The following is a 16755-nucleotide window of genomic DNA, read 5'->3' as shown; positions in this document are numbered from 1 at the left end:
AGGAAGGAGCTGATGTGGAAGTGTCTTGAAATGCGGCGACTGGTCGGCGCGGGGGATATGACCACTGTCAAGCGCGGAAGTCCTTAAACGGAATGTTGCGATTGATAATCTGTTTCGCAGCCTGGACGGCAAGCCTTCCTGGACCGAGAGGAAGGGTATCTTCTCCGAGTACGCCCGGAAGACAAAGCGGTCGCGAATTAAAATAAGTTCCTAAAGAAAATCGTCCGTMAAAAAGATCGGCCCATGGCTAGGCAACCTATGACCGTTTCGCGCGAATTGTAAAGCCCTCGTCCCGTTGCGATGCGTGAGCTCGCTTCAGCCAGTGTCGCCGCCTGCTGACGAGGCGACAAAGAAGCTTGGAAAGTGATCAGGATCAAAAGTGGACAGAGATCAGGGAGCTAAAGCTTCCCACTGAATGTATTTCGCGCGAATCGCGATACGTTGATTGTATCAATCAGATAGTAGCTAGATGACGCTGTTTGCCCGGTTTGAAGAGAGGACAGACAATGCAAACTCTGCACAAGAACAAGGAGCTGCTTCGGAAGGCGAGATAATCCGATATGGTCACATGACCATACTTGATGGGGTGAGGTGGTGAGGTGAAGGATTGAGGAGAAGATCAAAAGGCAAACAGCATTTTGCGAAAGCTGACTATCTAAGACAAAGTACACTTTTTATCTGATAACTCCAGAGCCGATCCAGATCGACAATCATATGCGAGCCTAAATGTAAATAGTGCAAAATGTTCGAGCATACGCCCTGCCACAACCTCTCTTCTGCCTGCAGAAGTGCGAGGAGGTTCTGGAGTCTATTGCAAAACAAGAGATGAGACCTGACTTTTAATATCCGTCACCCTCGGTCCATTTTCTACCTGCTTCCAAGGCCCGAGCTTTGGGGTCCATACCACGCTCGGCGGCATTGTAGAGAACCTCGTTGATCTTCTGTTCTTTCTCATAGATCTGCTCCCGAAGAGATGAATCTTCCCCGGGCTCCGGGATGTTGACGTGACTCGTTTCTCCTAGTGTACCACGCATTCGAGCGATTTCGATAGTCTGGGCTCGGGACTTCCATCGCTTGAGCTCATCTTCCAATTCCTCTTTCTCATGGCCCAGTCTTCGGTACGCCTCGTACTCTTCTTTACCTCCGAAGCAGAGCCCGTACCCATCACAGAAGCAAACATGGACCTCGGGGCATACGGTGTTTTCACCAGTAAATATCACATGCCAGAGGTACTCCCAAATACGGCCTGATATGTAGTCGCTCAGTTCTGTCCGGAGGATCCAATCTCGGTAGAAGACAAAACGCGCTCTGGGGATTGCCAGGATTCGCTCCCGAGAGACGGCAAACTGAGCACAGCAGGGCTGCGCCAGGACCTGTGGAATAGGGTCGTCCGGGAAGATCTCCCCCCAGGACCGCGCCAGCATCGTCTCCTCTTGCTTCTGTTCGTTATCCTCTGGGTTGCTGGGATGCATCCAGTCGGGGCAGCCGGGCTCCCATATACACCGCAGATTCATGTATCCCTCCCGGACCACTCGCGCAACATTCAGGCGACGCAGCATCTCGGCCGCATCGCCACCAAAGATCTCCTCGTTGTGCCAGGCGAACTGATGTGAATGCATAAACGCCACAATATCCGGCAGTTTGTCGTAATGCTCAATAATAAAGCTCAGATAAACCATTACTTCGTGTCCCTTGTTCTTCGGTGGATGTAGGGGTGCCGACGGGTCATCGACAACATAGATTGCCGACTGCCAATCGGGAAGCTCGGTCTCGATCCAATTCGTATCTTCGCTCTGCGTCTTCGGGACAACGAGCATCTTCGTATACTCGGCTCCGGCAGGCTTAGGGATACCAGGCACATATTGCGGCCGCGGAGCGTATGGTGTCCTGGACGGGCGGTTCTCCACCAAACTTATGTTCAAAAGGCCGGATGGTGTCGGGCTAGGTGAAGCGACCAATTTTCCCAACCCCACGGCCTCTGGCGTCCGCCGCCATAGTCTCGAGAGGCTACTGAGTGTGTAGAGGAAGATGACGAAAGAGACAAGACCAAGGAGGGGAACCGCTCGCCGTGAGGAAGTCATCGAAAAGGATATGGAATACTATACAGAGTGAAGGGAAAAGAATAAATAGGCTGTCACAATCATCTCAAGTACATCCATTAGCCTCAATTCCCGGAGCGTACTCGCGATTAAGGTTGGGGACCGCAAAATCTCAAGAGAACCATTGCAGATGCCCCTGAAGCTGTATAAGGGGCGCCATAGGGGAAATTCACAACTCACCGGCCGGTTCAAGGCAGCGAACAGATGCTGGGGTCACACATAAGACTCTGAGGACCAGCTACGAGGAGAATATCCGGCTCGAGAAGCGAAAGCAGAGCCGCCCTGCGACCTCAGCGGCGCAAAGACTTAGATAAGACTCCAGCAGCCAGTAGCCACAAGCTGGCATACAGAACGCCTCAAAGCAGCGACCAGTGAGAAATTCGACTGAAAGATATTGGCTTGAACGCAAAAGAATAATCCAGAGCTGAATAGAAATGACAGTCTAATCCAGATATGTGTTCACTCAGACCAGTATGCAGAAGGTTATTCTCCAACGGGGCGGACGGAGGTGGAGCCCGGGCAATGAGTCGTGACGACGCAGACTTAGGGGAGGCCGAGTACTCCGTAGGGAGAAATGATGTCCCAATTCCMCAACTACTCGTGCAATTACAAATGTAGGCATTGTTGCAATGGGTAGAAGTTTATTTTTCACGCCAGCTAGGTATCAGCGTATCACTGCTAGGACAGACCATAGATACTCTGTATGAAGGAGGTAACTCGTAGTATCCGTTCTCCGAGTTCTTTCCACGGTCCCAAATTCGCCGAAAGGTAACATGGGCCAGGCCCTGAATGGCGGACTCTGTCGGCGAAGTTAATTTAGCTTGAGAGCCTTATTTGAGCAGCAAAACGATCTGCCCCTGATCTGCAGTCCATTGACTGCGGAATGGAATGGAATGGTGGATGCCATTCCCAAATATCTAGTCTATATACTGCGTACGCTTTCGTTGTGCCTATACAGGGGTTGAAATCAAGATAGATAAGCCTGAATCAATGATCGAGTCTATTTCGAGCATTGCAATGCTTTTGAGATGATCTCACGTAGCATATAGAACTTCATCTCCAGAGGTGTCACACTTCCGTATACAAAACTGCGACACTTGGGACGGTCAGATCAATGTTTCGGCATATAGAAGGTAAGGCTATGTACAAAGACAGGACGAGTTCTGCAGCGTTTCATGCCGGAGGCTCAGAAACGGAGATTAAGATCACCAGAAAAGGTAGTGGAGAGAGAAGTATCATGTTCTTAGTACATGGAAAGCGCTGCGATATGATGGTATATACTCACAACAAACCCGGGTATGATTCAGAATCGCTCAAGAACGCCATCAAACAAAAATTAAAGAGGAACATGCACCATGAAGGGATATCAAGACAGTTAGTGGTGCAGACAGTCAGGGTTTTAAGCCTCCTCGTCCGCAGCATCCTCAACTGTCACCACCCGCGCCTTGCCCTTCGAGGACGATTCTGGTGATTCATCTGCATTCGTGGCTTCATTATCCCATGCGGACGATTCCTTCTTTTCTGACGATTGCCCGAAGACAATTTTGCCCAAATCCCGAGACGATGATCCGGTATACGAATGCGTTGCTGTCGTGGGGTTTTCCGAGCCCCAGTCAGGCAGCGAGGGAGTAGTGGAGCTGGCTGCATCGACTGTACCCGAGCTTTCCCCATTTGGCGGCGCCGAGTTCTCAGTGGCAGGAGGATCCTCACGGCCTTGCACCGCGGTGGTAGGTTCTGGGGCAGTTGTAGGAATTGGACTCGAGATACCGCTTGGACCCTGTCCCTCTGTTTGAAGGGGAATGAGAGACCAGCCTTCTGGGAGACTAAGGCCCTCTGGGAGTCGAGAATCGCCGGACGGAATGGCCGAGGCTTGAGGATCTGAGGTGAATTGCCGACGTAATGTTGCCGACAAAGATGAAGAGGATTGGAAACTAGATGCTGGGGATATGGTAGTGTTCGGATCGTTGGAAGCTGCAGGCGGATTCCGAAGTCTTTGTAGCTCAGCCTGGAGCAGTCGCACATGATGCAACTGTTCGGCGGTAACACGGAGGTTGTTAATTTCCTGCATTATCTGCAGCTCCATTTGGTGAAGCTGATTCTGCATCTGCGCAAAGTTGGACGATGTATTTGTCGGGAGAACTTGGGGCACTGGCGCTGGGACCGGTCGTCCAAACCCAAGCCCAAAACCGATCTGCCTGGCAACGGGAGGGTTTGCATTATTCGCTTGTTGCGCCGGGCCATTGCCTTGATGAACTTGTTGGTGAAAATTGCGGAAAAGATCACCCCGACCAGCCCCAAAACCAATGCGGAATGGCCCAAACTGGAATATACGGGCTCTTGGTAGGTTATCAGCCGGTCCGTTCTGACCGAAGGGCTGATTGCGAGCTGGCATATGTGGTTGCGGACCGGCGCCGCCGTTGCCTTGACCAACATTGACATCCCCGAGAGGGTGATCGCGGTCACGCGGAGGCGCCATGACGGGGCGTCGGCAGGTGGGACAATTTTGTTGTCTTTCTAACCAACTTCGAAGGCAAGAAAAGTGTAAGATGTGACCGCACGGGAGTTTCTTTGGACGTAACCTTTCGGGAATTCGAGGCCTTGGCTGAGCAGGCGCTGCCCCGCCCTCACCCGCGCCCGCAGGCTCCTGCCAATGAGCCATCTCTTCACGACAAATGATACAAACATCTTCTCTTGCTACCTCCTCAGGAGTGGCGTCTGGGTAGCGCTCGTTCATGTCCCGGGTCGCATTGCGGTAGCGGACGAAATCCATTATCCGTCGGCCGAAAGAACGGATAGTGACGACCACATCGCGGAGGATATGGATAGGCAGGCCGTAGAACATGAAAAGGATGGCGAAGAAACTCAGGTAGACCGTCAACTTGAAGAAATCGGTGAGTAAATCGAGGTAAAAGATCCAACGACCCTTCTCCTCCCATCCAGGAACATCAAGTTCCATCTCGTCGATATCATTCTCGTCGGGCAGATCGGCAGCTGAAGGCGTCTCTCCGGTTTGGGCATGTTGCCGTAGGGCTTCTTCTCTGGCGGCACGAATTTCCCGGCGGCGCTCTTCAACCTTGGCCTTTAGCTGCTGCCGTGTTATGTATAGCTCAACGAGTGAGATGGTGTACCTGGCGGCGGTTGAGCTGGAAAGGATAGTAAGGACCGCAAACTCAAACCCGAACATAACCATCATATCCGGCCGCGCTTGTTCAAGGACGGTCGTTATGCAATATTTCAGCATGAATGAATCGAACAGTACTGCCAGTATGAGGGAAACCGCCAACCGGGTGTGAAACAAGCGCGGATTGGCCGGGGGTTGCTGCTCCAGGAACTCGACGCGGCCTTCACCAATCCAGCCCCAGACCTTTCCAACCAGTAGACAAACAAACATGACCAAGAACCATCCGCCAAGTTCCCCTCGGAATATCGTCATTGCCAGGCATGTTTCTGTGACCGCAAACCATGCCTTTTCGTAAAGCTGTTCGGTTTCAATCGGCCGCAAGGGTCCGTACAGGAGACGTTGAAGCCAGAACAACAGGAACCCGACAACGAGAAGACACAAATTTGTAAGTATCTGCGGCAAGTCAGTATTCTTTGTTATTTCTCCCAGCCTCGAACGACCACTGGGAGACCCACCATGAGATTCGCACTGCTCTGAGAAAGATATACGCAAGCAGCGTAAAAATTAGCCCTCTGGTGAAGCGCCTTCAGAACAACGGCCGTAGCCAGAGCCGTAGAGGCCTATAGAAAATGTTGGTTAGCCTCTTGTCGAGTCCAAGCCTCCTCCGCCTCGTGCGAGCAGCTTACCCCAGCATAAGCGGCTAGTCTCATGGCCACAAACTAAAGGATGCGAGTTGGGAGCCCTATGTCATTGATATAGACACAAAATGGGATGCAGCCGAAGTCAAGGTCAATAAGGCATTAGAAAGTCTGTTGGTGCACAGCGTCCCTAGCGAGTGAGAGATTAGAAATGTGGCCGGAGATGGATCGCGTGGACGGAGGTTTTGGACAGCTATACCTGTAGACTAAGGTACAACTCGTGGGGAACAATTCGGCCCACCGCCCGAGATCCTTGTCTTACGTCAGCGGATCATCAGCTTATCAGCTATAACCCAGGAGTCAAGACACGATTTTCCTGAGTATATCCTTTGTTTTTGTGATTGAGAGGACTGTCGAAAATTGGACGGCGAATTAGACTTGGATGTTGGCGGCTTTTAGTGGATTTTAATTGCTTTGTATGGTTGTCCATTGCAATGGACCCCTTCACTGAACTACTGCGGAATATAAACAAACAGGCAGAAGCTGATAGAACTGTTGTATTCACTTCGAAGTTTCCGTAGTATGTTCTCCTCTCGTCTAAACCGATTTGCATTAAGTTCCTGGATTTTCAGATCGAATATCCAATTCGAGAGTCGTCGATTTGGGAATGGAAATTCAGATCATGTGACCTGTATGTCAGGACAGGTGATGGCTATGCATCAGCCATAATCATCCTCTCAGCTCAATCCCCATCGAATCATTCTCATCTCTCGTTTGGCTTCTGATGCGGAATTATCTAGAGCAGAGCCAGATATAAAGAGGAGTCGAAAGGTCTCCGCACACTTACCAAGCACATCGGCCAGCCTATGATTTGGTTGATGTGATGGCGTCACAACCAGCTCTATTTACAGCTACCCGCACTCAGACACTCACATATCTGCTTGCAGTCTGTCCATTCTCCATTGCCTTTCTGGTCTTCGTCAATTCATCTGTCTCGTTCGTCGTCACTGAATTGATTGGACTGCACGATGGTGAGGGAGACGCTGTTGGCACCTTAGGATTCGCTGATGAACTGCTTGCGCTGGCCGCGTGCCCTTTATGGGGAGTGCTCTCTGATCGTATAGGGGTCCGCAATGTACGTTCCGACAATCTTATCTATCAATGTAGTTTTATTATCACTGACATGCTCCCAACTAAGGTTTGCGTCATCGGCTACTGCATAATAGCCGTTTCGCTGGTCGTGTTCGTGCAAGCAAGAAATGTCTACCCCCAGCTGCTGCTAGGAAGGTTATTCTTCAGCCTTGGAGGCTCCGCAGTGTCGACCATGGTGACAGCGGTCTTACCTGCCGTGGCCGGAGGGACTTCAAGCGAGCAACTGCGTCTCAGGGAAGAATCCCATGCTGAGGCGAAGTCTCCTTCCTCTAGGCTGGCCGGATTTGTTGGCATGTGCGCTGGCGGCGGCGCCCTCATAGCTCTGGCCATTTTTCTTCCTCTACCCGCTCGTTTTCAGAGCTGGGGCTACTCTCCCTCGGAAGCCATCCAGTACAGTTACTACTTGGTTGCTTCGGTGGCGCTTCTGGTCAGCTTCTGCTGCCTGATAGGTCTCAGGGATCTTGCAAGCGAAGAAGGAAGGGGATGGCACTTATTGTGGGCCGCCCCCAAGTCATCTGTGTCCGAGACCGACCGGCCAGACTTGAGCAAAGAAGTGATACAATTACCGTACTTCGATCAACTTGGTACAGCACTTTGCTTAGGGCTACGAAACCGGGATATATTCCTCGGCTATCTGGGAGGTTTCGTAGCACGTGCCTCATCTGTTGGCATTTCATTGTTTATTCCTCTTTTTGTCAACCACTACTATCGGCGATCTGGCCTGTGTGGTCATGAGCAGGGCGAGGTGTCAAAATCGATGCCGAAAGATATCAAACAAACATGCCGCAAAGCCTACATCTTGGCTTCCATCTTGACCGGCGTCTCTCAGCTATTTGCTCTGATCGCCGCACCGGCGTTTGGGTATCTGTCAGAACGATCGCGACGGTACCATGCACCGATTTTGTTCGCATCTTTGGCTGGTATTCTTGGCTATACTGTGTTTGCGCTGTTGCCTAGTCCTCAATATAGCGGATCGGACGGCAGTGCGGTTGTCTTTGTTCTAATGGGCTTGATCGGTATCAGCCAAATCGGGGCCATTGTCTGCAGCCTGGCGGTGTTGAGCAATGGTATCCTCAGTATCAATCTTGATTCTGACAACTCAGAGACATTTCATACAGAAGAGGGTCCCGTTAGTACTGCGACTACCCAGGGAAACCAAGACGTCGACGAGCATCAGCCCTTGCTACAGAGATCTACGCGTCACAGAGGTCACCAGTTGTCCCACCTGAAGGGATCAATTGCTGGTGTTTATTCCCTCTATGGAGGGGCAGGAATATTGCTTCTAACCAAGCTTGGAGGTCTACTGTTCGATGATCTGTCTCCAGCAAGTCCGTTCTATATAATGGCCGGCTTCAATGCTGTACTGCTTCTTGCAGGGATCGCCACTGGCGCAATGAGCTATTCGAAAATGTCTGCACACCGTGCTGAGGCTTAGCTCGTACAATCGGCACCTAAATATGTACAAGCCACCAAAGAACATCGAGTCATTTTCTCTACGCGGGAACTCCAAGCCTAAGATAACTTTGTCTGCGTGAAGCAGTTGCTACTTTCGTCGTCTATGACGGGGGCACACACAACTTCCTCCAAGTTTGGTACAGTCACGCAGAACGAGTTTCATGCAAATGTTTCTATTACATACCGCATCAACTCGGCATACTCAAGACCTGCAATGATGGATATCTCGAACAATCGAGGAATGGACAGGTTATACATATGTGCTCTCCTCATATCAAATAGCCACCTCTTCTACCCTTGAAGATCCCATACTCTATCGCATGAGTCGATGTATTTTAGTCTGAAGGGATTGATTGGTAGCGGCTTAGATCTTTCTGTATATATACACAGTCCCATATAGCGTCATAAGCAAATGGTCAAGGAAATCATATACGTAAGCCGCCATTATGTAGCTGATACGTTTTCTTGCGTTTTTCCCTATGTCGTTGTCGGAGTACGTCTTCCCAAATAACACACAAAATCAATGTCAAGGTTACAACTACAACCTACGTCCTCGTCATCCCGATATCCATCCTGCTTCGAAAGCTACTATAGCCCTCGCCCACAGCATAATTGCCTTTTACTATACAGAGCACGGTTTCAGCTGCGATATCGACGACTATATGGAAAGAATCACTAATGGATGGTGACGACTAAATGTCTAATTCCGAGACTCCAGGACAGTCAGCATCACCAGCGCTGTGGTACTCACCTTGGCGGTAGAGGCAGAGGTCATGTTAGTTACCCAGGCTTTCTGGTGCAGATTCTAGCTGAACAAGACACTGACAAGCATCAATAGGACCACAGTTAAGCTCCCATGGTCACTGCCCCTGCTACTGTTGCTGCCTCTGCCACCGTTGCTGCGTCCGGCGATGTTGTTGCAAACCTGCCGTGAGTAACAAGATCATAATAGAAGACTACTGCGATTTTAGCTGACGATCTTGGGACAATAGGCTGAAGAAGCTTCTACTGTTCAGGAGACACACAAGGCCGTAGGGTCTTTCCAGCATGACAAATTTCCAGCAGCACCTCTCAGAATGACTCGATACAATCCGATATACTAGCGCTCATTCCATACCCCGAGTGGCCGAGTCACCACCAAGAGCATGCAGCAGGCAACACAAGGTCCCAGCCGCCTGCTCCAGTAGGAGCAATGCGGCTATCCTTCCGGAGCTTCGACCTATGTTGCAAATCTGCTCAACGTCACGTATGGATATCAACATACGTCTGATACGCAAACGAATAAGTATAGAGCGGCAAAAAGAGTGCGATATTCAGGGCGATTGAGCGCGACGTGACGTCTGGTGTTGTGCAGGCCATTGTTGAAAAGAAGGAAGAATCTTTAGTAGAGAAGGAAATACACGACGGAACTGCGATACCATCAGCCGGGAGAGGTGACTGTTGTAGTATCGGGAATGGCAATTGCGTATTAAACACGTCTATCAGCCAGTAGATATCATTGTGTAATACATCATCGGCGGCTTGTGAAGGCAAAGACTACAATATGCTTCTTTCTCTGGGCAGAAGATCTTAGTCAATTCACAAAGTAATCGTCTCCATCTAGGGATGGCTCTACTACCGGTCTGTGGTAAAACGACCAAAGCCTTCAGATAACTCAACCGAGGAACATTGATCATTTGTCAGGTATCCTAAGGTAAGCTAGTCCTCGTACAGCGTTATTCGAAGAGATCAGGGCCAGCCTATCACTCGAATTGACAGGAGGAGACGCAATACATATGTCTACGAGCAATAAGAAGAGTCTCTTTCGACATGCGGGCTTAGCCAGCCAAGTCTGGATAGGTATGTTTTCCATGTTGGGCCACGGCGAGGGGTGTCAACCTCGAGGAAAACTTGACCCGTAACGGTCGATTATGTGGATACCAACTCGTGATACAGTCAGAAAGATTCGCCACCCTCCTCGGCCTTCTCATCTCTCGAGAAGCTTGGAAATCGACTCAGCTATGCTCTGAGCCAGTTACCTTCAGCGGTGTGGATACGTGCTCTGATTTCCTCCATATCAGTCAAATGACGGAGCCGAGAAAATTCGCCCACCCTCATCAGCCCAGTTATTCTTTGAGGAGCTTGTAAATAGACCTTGAAAGTGCTAGACTCCGCAGCAATCATCATTTTCCTTATTGTTTGCCAAGGCGAATGCCAAGTCGCCCACACCTCAGCGTCTACCTACTGTAGGTATCATCTCAACCCAGCTGACGTCGACACCGCGGTTGATCCAATAAAATGTGTTTTTTGTATAAGAGCATACTGGAAGTGAATGCTTAGCCACTCAATGCCTGCTCCTTGCTTCCTCTTAAGTTAGAGTCACAGCATACAAGAATTGGACGGGTTAGAAGTATGCGTTACAGAGAATCCTGATCCTACAGTAGTATAGTATGACATTGTTAAAAGAGATCATCTTCAAAGACAATTGAACCTACTTTCTTCCTTTTTTTCTACATACTGAGTTGCGCACTGAGTATATAGCATGTACTAGTAACTTCAGGTAGCAACAACAAACATTAAATGCTAAAGCTTATCATCCAGAGGTTTAACTCAGATGGGAACCGTGCGCAAAGACCCACTTAAGGTCGCCTGACGGAAAGCTTGTTAGCCTGGTCGTCCCTGACAGGCTGACAGCCCGATGGATGCTTACCTAGTAGGTAAGCATCCGGGACCCACTTATAGATCAAATCTCTAAGAATATACTACAACAACAGCAACTCATAGATGTTTCTCTTGGTTTTAATGTCGCCAACGTAATACATCCAGAGCAATATTGGTATTATTAAAACCAGCAAAATGAGGGCTACTTAATGATACTAATTTTAAGGTCAGATGGGAAGGATTTATGCATGGGTAGTAGGATAAATGGTGGAGCTATCTCTCAGATGTAATTTCGCAAGCTGCAATTTCACCAGGCTTAATATTTAATGAGCTAGATTAAATCAAGTTTTACCAGCAATGTTACGTGAATATTATGGAATATCCAGCGTCAACAGTATTCACTTCCTTTCTCTCACTTCAGTTTGATTTCATTTCCCCCTTTTTTCCTTACTTAGGCATTAATACTTCGTTTCCTTCACCTTCCTCTTCACCATCCATCCCCTTTCCCTGCTCACTCAATTCAGATTTTTCCGTTTTACTACTTCTTCATTCTCCATCATTGTGTCACCAAGTTTTCCATATTTCATTTCATCATTAGAGGAAAGCCAATCATGGGAAAACGTCGGTCTCTTGATGCAGATCAGTCAGCCGTCTTCGCAGAGATCCAAGAGGACCAAAACCAGATCGAAGTTCACAAGGCCTACCTTGGGACTATCGCCACCGACGTTCGCATCCTTGACACCAATGCCTATGAAAACCGAGAAATTGACCGCGATCATGTCGCAGCCCTTATCGAAGGGTTTCGGAGAGGCTGTCGTCGTTACTTCAAAGAAACAAGAATGAAGGCGACGATGTCGTCCTTTGATTACGAGGCTTATCTCCAACACTACGTTGACGGTCAGGGAGAGGGAACTGTTCATGAGGCCCGTGTTCGGGCGACCAATACAGACGGAGGAACTCTGACAGACTTTGTTCATCTGAAAGAGTGGCCGGCGGACTTACCGACCCCTTCACTGATTGCTGGTCAGCACAGAAGAGCTGCCCTAGTATCACTTGCCGATGAACAGAGCAAGCTGGCTAGCTCTGGAGCGAAGCGCGCAGATGGACAGCCCTTGGAATCTCCAGAGCCTGAGGTAGTAGCGGCCATGAGACCTCAAATGTAATTCGAGTGAGATGGCTAACATTATCGGCTAGGCATATTTTTGGGCTATCGACGTCTATGATGCGAACAAAGCCAAAGGCAACATCCTTACGAGCCTACAGGGAAATAGAGACGACCCGTACAAAGTTGATACAGATGGGTACAACCTTCTGCGAATGCTGCACGACCTTAACACAATGGCGGACCAGGAACGGAAAGAAAAATTGAAGGGATCAAATTTTGAGCCCTGGGCCCAGAGCAATTTTGGCATCAAGGGGACCCAGACGGACAGGATTCTTTCAATTTTGAGAACCTCATTTTGGTCTGGGCTGTGGGCGACGTATGTCCAGACTGCATATGGGCAGAAGTTCTTTAACTTCACCACAGCTGGAGATATCTGCAATACAAAACTTGAGTTTGTATGAATTGATCAATATTCCTTCTAATATTACTTAATGATACCAGGCTAATATAACAATTTTATAGTTTTGGCAACAAGAAATTGACCGCGTCATTAACTGGGGAAACCTTATGTTCGGCGATGCACGCATAACCTCAGTTGATTGGGAGATATTGATGCAGGTTACTGGCAAAGGAAGTAAGCCAGATCTTCTCAGGCGTCTCTTTTTCCCCTCGAAGCAGGATCACGAAGACGGTGTTTTGAAAGGTGTCCTGCAGCTTAATGAAAAGTGGTTTACTGAGTGGGCTCTTCCTGCCCTTGACAAGGAATACCCTATAGGTGATGGGACAGTTCACTGGAGACGACCTGGATTTTTAGTTCATCTATCACCGGAGAAATATGTCGACGTTTACATGAATGCCAAAGCCAACGCTGGGATGATCTGCCCATCTTGGTATGTGTCTCACTTGAGAGAATATAGGCCGCAGGCCTGCAGCTAATAAAAGAATGCAGGAGAGATTTTATCCAGATGAATCGGTGGGTTGCACAGCCTATGAAGAAGGTTCTGCAACATATAATCTACTGGACAGATCAATCATTTTCCTATCCAAAATCATCTTCTTCTCTACTGAAGACGTGGGACTGGAAAACTGAGTTAGAAAGATATGTATTCAGAGATGACCTTCCTAATGGCAAGCGGCCATGGTGTTTAGCCTCTGAGGTCACTGGTCCTGAGGACAACAGAATTGTAGTTACCTCCCTCAAAGACTACATTCAGGAGTTCATGATCAAAGTGTGGCAGTACATTACAACAGAGCCCCTTTGGCGAGATCACATTGTTCAGAGACAGGTATCTATCATCCTTAGATGATAATATACAGATATGGCTGACAGCACTTCCACAGTTACCTCCCCCAACTGATAAGAAGATGGTGTCTACAGGCGATGTCTCTATTGATGTGATGGTAGATTACATGCATAGATTTGAGCAGAAGAACTGGGCAGGGATTGTCAGAATGGTCATAGAGGCTGCGGGCCCTGTCCTGAAAGGTCCTTTTTCTCGCCTGAATGATCTTGAGAGCCTGGTACGTGGGGTCCCTATTGGCCTTTTAGTTTCTGAACTGATAAAGAATTCTATAATAGAATACGGCTCTGCGTCCCTTTAATTCATGGGGCCCGCTCAATCTCAAAGCACAATCAAACGAAAACCCGAAGTGGAAAGCAGTCCGTGTCTTCAATACACCTACAATCCGCGCAAAATATTCGAAAGAGTCGGAGATCTTCTCTGCAATGTTCGCATACAGAGAATTAAAGCAAAGAATGCTCAATACTCTTGCACACGGTTATGGCGGTGGTAAAGCAAAGAAGGCTGAGCGCGAAGAGTATATTTTGGATAAGGTAGTCCATGGCTTCGTGCATACAAATTTTTAAGGAACAAATCCGCTGACTACAATATAGCATGAGTGGCAAGTTGCGATGGCAGAGCTAACTGAATATGCCATGACTCTCAACAGTCATGGGTTCGATGTTAACATCGACCGGACTGATGAGCCGTTGGATCACCTGCAGATAATGCCTGCAGGTGATCCAACGGGGGAAGGAGCTGCTGTCCCAGTCATGGGTTTTTTGGACAGTGACCCAGAAACATACATCAATAAGCCCGAGACTGGCAATCGCCAGAAGATACTGAAGCGGGCGATGGCCCAAAACCTGGAAATGGAGCTGGAGGACCTGGTGGCTTAGTTCAACTGTATGCCAGCTACAGTAGGAGGAACTAGAATTATTTTGACTACAAACTAGCAAGAGGGACGCGAAAAGCTTCTTTAACTTACGTGAGAGTAGTAGTATGGTCTAATGTGAGCAAGAAAGGACTGCGGGACTACTCCGTCCTAGAGTCAACAAGATCTCTTGAGGCTCTCAGGAATCTGTTGATACCAGAGTGACATAACTACCTGATATCTTAAGGGCAGTAAGGCAGAAGAGGTATCTATACTCGGGCTGGTCACGAGATCCGGGTTTCTTCCTTATGACACTGTTAACCTTCTTTGTTCCTGTTGACCAACATCCATCTCAGCCCCTTCCCCAACTTCTGTTTAGTACTTTCCTCCACTCCATTGCATTGAAATCATTGCTTCAAGCTCCCAAGTTCATCATGGAGACCCCGCCCTTTCAGACCACCGTACAGGGCCCCCCGAGCACAAAACCCTCAACGCAGCGAATCTTTAATGAAATTAGACGAAGCCTCGCAGGAATCTCAGAGTACACGGAGATTGTATATCCGCTCAGCTCAGATGATGCGGGACTGATTTGCCGGTCGCTAAGTGCAGACGCTGAACTTGAGAGAAAGAATTTAAGGTATGACACGCGCTTTGCAAACTCATACCAAACATGATCTTCTAATACTTAGCATGATGCGGTAATAGGATAAACTACAACGCGTACACCGGCCTATTACGGCTCAAAATAATGCCCATCAGCCTCCATGACGTCCACCAGCGGTGGATAAACCGCGCACTTGTGCAATGGGGTATGACTGGAATCATCAACAGTGATGAAGCAGACCTTCTATGGAGCGGCTCTGGAACCAGTACGTATTTTCTACTTTCATTTATGTTATTGCACTAACAATATGCAATAACTTAGCATTCGATAATTTCACTGGTGTTTACCAAGGGTCAATCAAGCAACCTGATCATTACCTGCGTGTCGACACTGACGATGACCCTCGCATTGTCGTAGAATCAGGTTGGAGCGAATCGTTCATCCATCTACGGAGCGATAAAACCCTGTGGCTCAAAGGAAATCCATCTGTTGTGCTAGTGATCCTACTCAAATGGTCTGCCTTGTCGTACAACAGAATAAAGGGCAGTGCCGAAGTTTGGCGCAGGGGTAGCACCGGCAACCTTGTCTCCTCTACGATGGTAATCATCTATTTACGTCCACGACGCGATTCTTGACCTGAAGCTGACATTCATTAGCCTATCTTCCCCGCACCGGTACCTTTGCCCCAGAACGAGCTGATTCAATTCACGAGAGGCGACTTATTCGGACCAGCCCTGCTCCCGGGGCAAGCAATAGGTACTCTATTTGAGCTGGATCTTGTTAAGCTGCGGAATTTTGCATCTGAGGTGATCAGAAAAATGGGAAAGCAACCAGCATAAACAAGGTCCGATTGGAGGAGGCCGGGCTAGTGAAGGATGAAAGGACGTCAAGTATGTCGAGATCACCATGAGAGAACAGCAGGTTATATGTGTTCTGTGGCGTACCACAGGATGCTCACTTCGAACCTCGTACTCAGAAAGAAATCAGCAAGATTGAATGGTATAAGCTGTTGGAGTTGCCAACGTTAACGAAGAAGAGCAAGCCAAATGATGAGAATTTGGCAGTTGCAAATGTGAACAAGTTCTACATAGTCACACCTTTCATGCACCCACTTAAGAAATGGATTACTCAACAATGGCGGCTTGACGCAAAGGCACAGCCACGCGGTGTTAAACAGTTGTCCCAGTTGGAAGGGTAGTCTTTTCATGTATGAACTGAATGCAATTGCTTTGTTTTGCTCCAGTATATGTCTCATCTCTTTAAATGCGAACGTAAACTCGGATGGGAACCTACATGGCCCCCTTCAAAGGAAAGCCCCAGGCCATTCTTTGAAGACAAATACTTCTGAAGTTTTCAGTCCCGGACGACAAATTATTGATAATATTTCCGATATCAAACAACCACTGGTAACATTTTCCGTGAGATCAGGTCTGGGTTCAGAAACTCTCACCTCAGTGAGAGTTGAATAGGCAAACTAGTCATAGATTGGTTAGGAGGTAAGTCTCACGTAAGTGAGAGTTGAATAGACAAACTACCTGTTAGTCATGGATTGGTCAGGAGGTAAGTCTCACTTAAGTCAGAGTTACTAATAGTAGTAGTAGTATTCATACACCCGAAAATAGCTGGCCTAACACCTGCTGTTCAGATAATGTGAGTCTGCTTCGGCTACCCTCCTGACCCAATCCCTCACAAAGGTACAAAAACAAGCTGCGATCACGATCAGCGGCGCCTTCAAATCCACCGCACTGGCCGCCCTGGAGGCTGAACTCTTCCTGCTCCTGATCCAG

General features: G+C 48.6%; 5 protein-coding genes across 5 annotated transcripts; 3 read left to right on the top strand and 2 right to left on the bottom strand.

Moving 5' to 3' along the window:
• Positions 1-839: 839 nt before the first annotated feature.
• On the bottom strand, positions 840-2081 carry Asppvi_009666 (DUF3431 domain-containing protein; the record flags this gene model as incomplete). Its single annotated transcript, XM_043305516.1, has 1 exon — positions 840-2081. One exon carries the CDS (start codon positions 2079-2081, stop codon positions 840-842), a length of 1242 nt encoding a protein of 413 aa, XP_043161451.1.
• A 1417-nt stretch (positions 2082-3498) lies between these two features.
• Positions 3499-5930, bottom strand: hrdA (E3 ubiquitin-protein ligase HRD1; the record flags this gene model as incomplete). The annotated part of the gene is made up of 3 exons (XM_043305515.1): positions 3499-5673; positions 5736-5840; positions 5907-5930. 3 exons carry the CDS (start codon positions 5928-5930, stop codon positions 3499-3501), a joined length of 2304 nt encoding a protein of 767 aa, XP_043161450.1.
• Positions 5931-6741: 811 nt separating this feature from the next.
• Positions 6742-8445, top strand: Asppvi_009664 (putative MFS transporter; the record flags this gene model as incomplete). The annotated part of the gene is made up of 2 exons (XM_043305514.1): positions 6742-6993; positions 7057-8445. The coding sequence occupies 2 exons, from the start codon at positions 6742-6744 to the stop codon at positions 8443-8445; spliced, it is 1641 nt and encodes a 546-aa protein (XP_043161449.1).
• Positions 8446-11716: 3271 nt separating this feature from the next.
• Positions 11717-14389, top strand: Asppvi_009663 (uncharacterized protein; the record flags this gene model as incomplete). Its single annotated transcript, XM_043305513.1, has 7 exons — positions 11717-12238; positions 12300-12665; positions 12733-13100; positions 13160-13496; positions 13552-13731; positions 13790-14044; positions 14105-14389. 7 exons carry the CDS (start codon positions 11717-11719, stop codon positions 14387-14389), a joined length of 2313 nt encoding a protein of 770 aa, XP_043161448.1.
• Positions 14390-14798: 409 nt separating this feature from the next.
• Asppvi_009662 (uncharacterized protein) lies at positions 14799-15603 on the top strand (the record flags this gene model as incomplete). The annotated part of the gene is made up of 3 exons (XM_043305512.1): positions 14799-15001; positions 15070-15233; positions 15290-15603. 3 exons carry the CDS (start codon positions 14799-14801, stop codon positions 15601-15603), a joined length of 681 nt encoding a protein of 226 aa, XP_043161447.1.
• Positions 15604-16755: the final 1152 nt, after the last annotated feature.

The sequence above is a fragment of the Aspergillus pseudoviridinutans genome (assembly GCF_018340605.1).
Source record: "Aspergillus pseudoviridinutans IFM 55266 DNA, scaffold_7, whole genome shotgun sequence".
Lineage (NCBI taxonomy): Eukaryota > Fungi > Ascomycota > Eurotiomycetes > Eurotiales > Aspergillaceae > Aspergillus > Aspergillus pseudoviridinutans.
The sequence above is the reverse complement of the archived record's forward strand: the minus strand, read 5'-3'. Positions and strand labels throughout refer to the sequence as shown.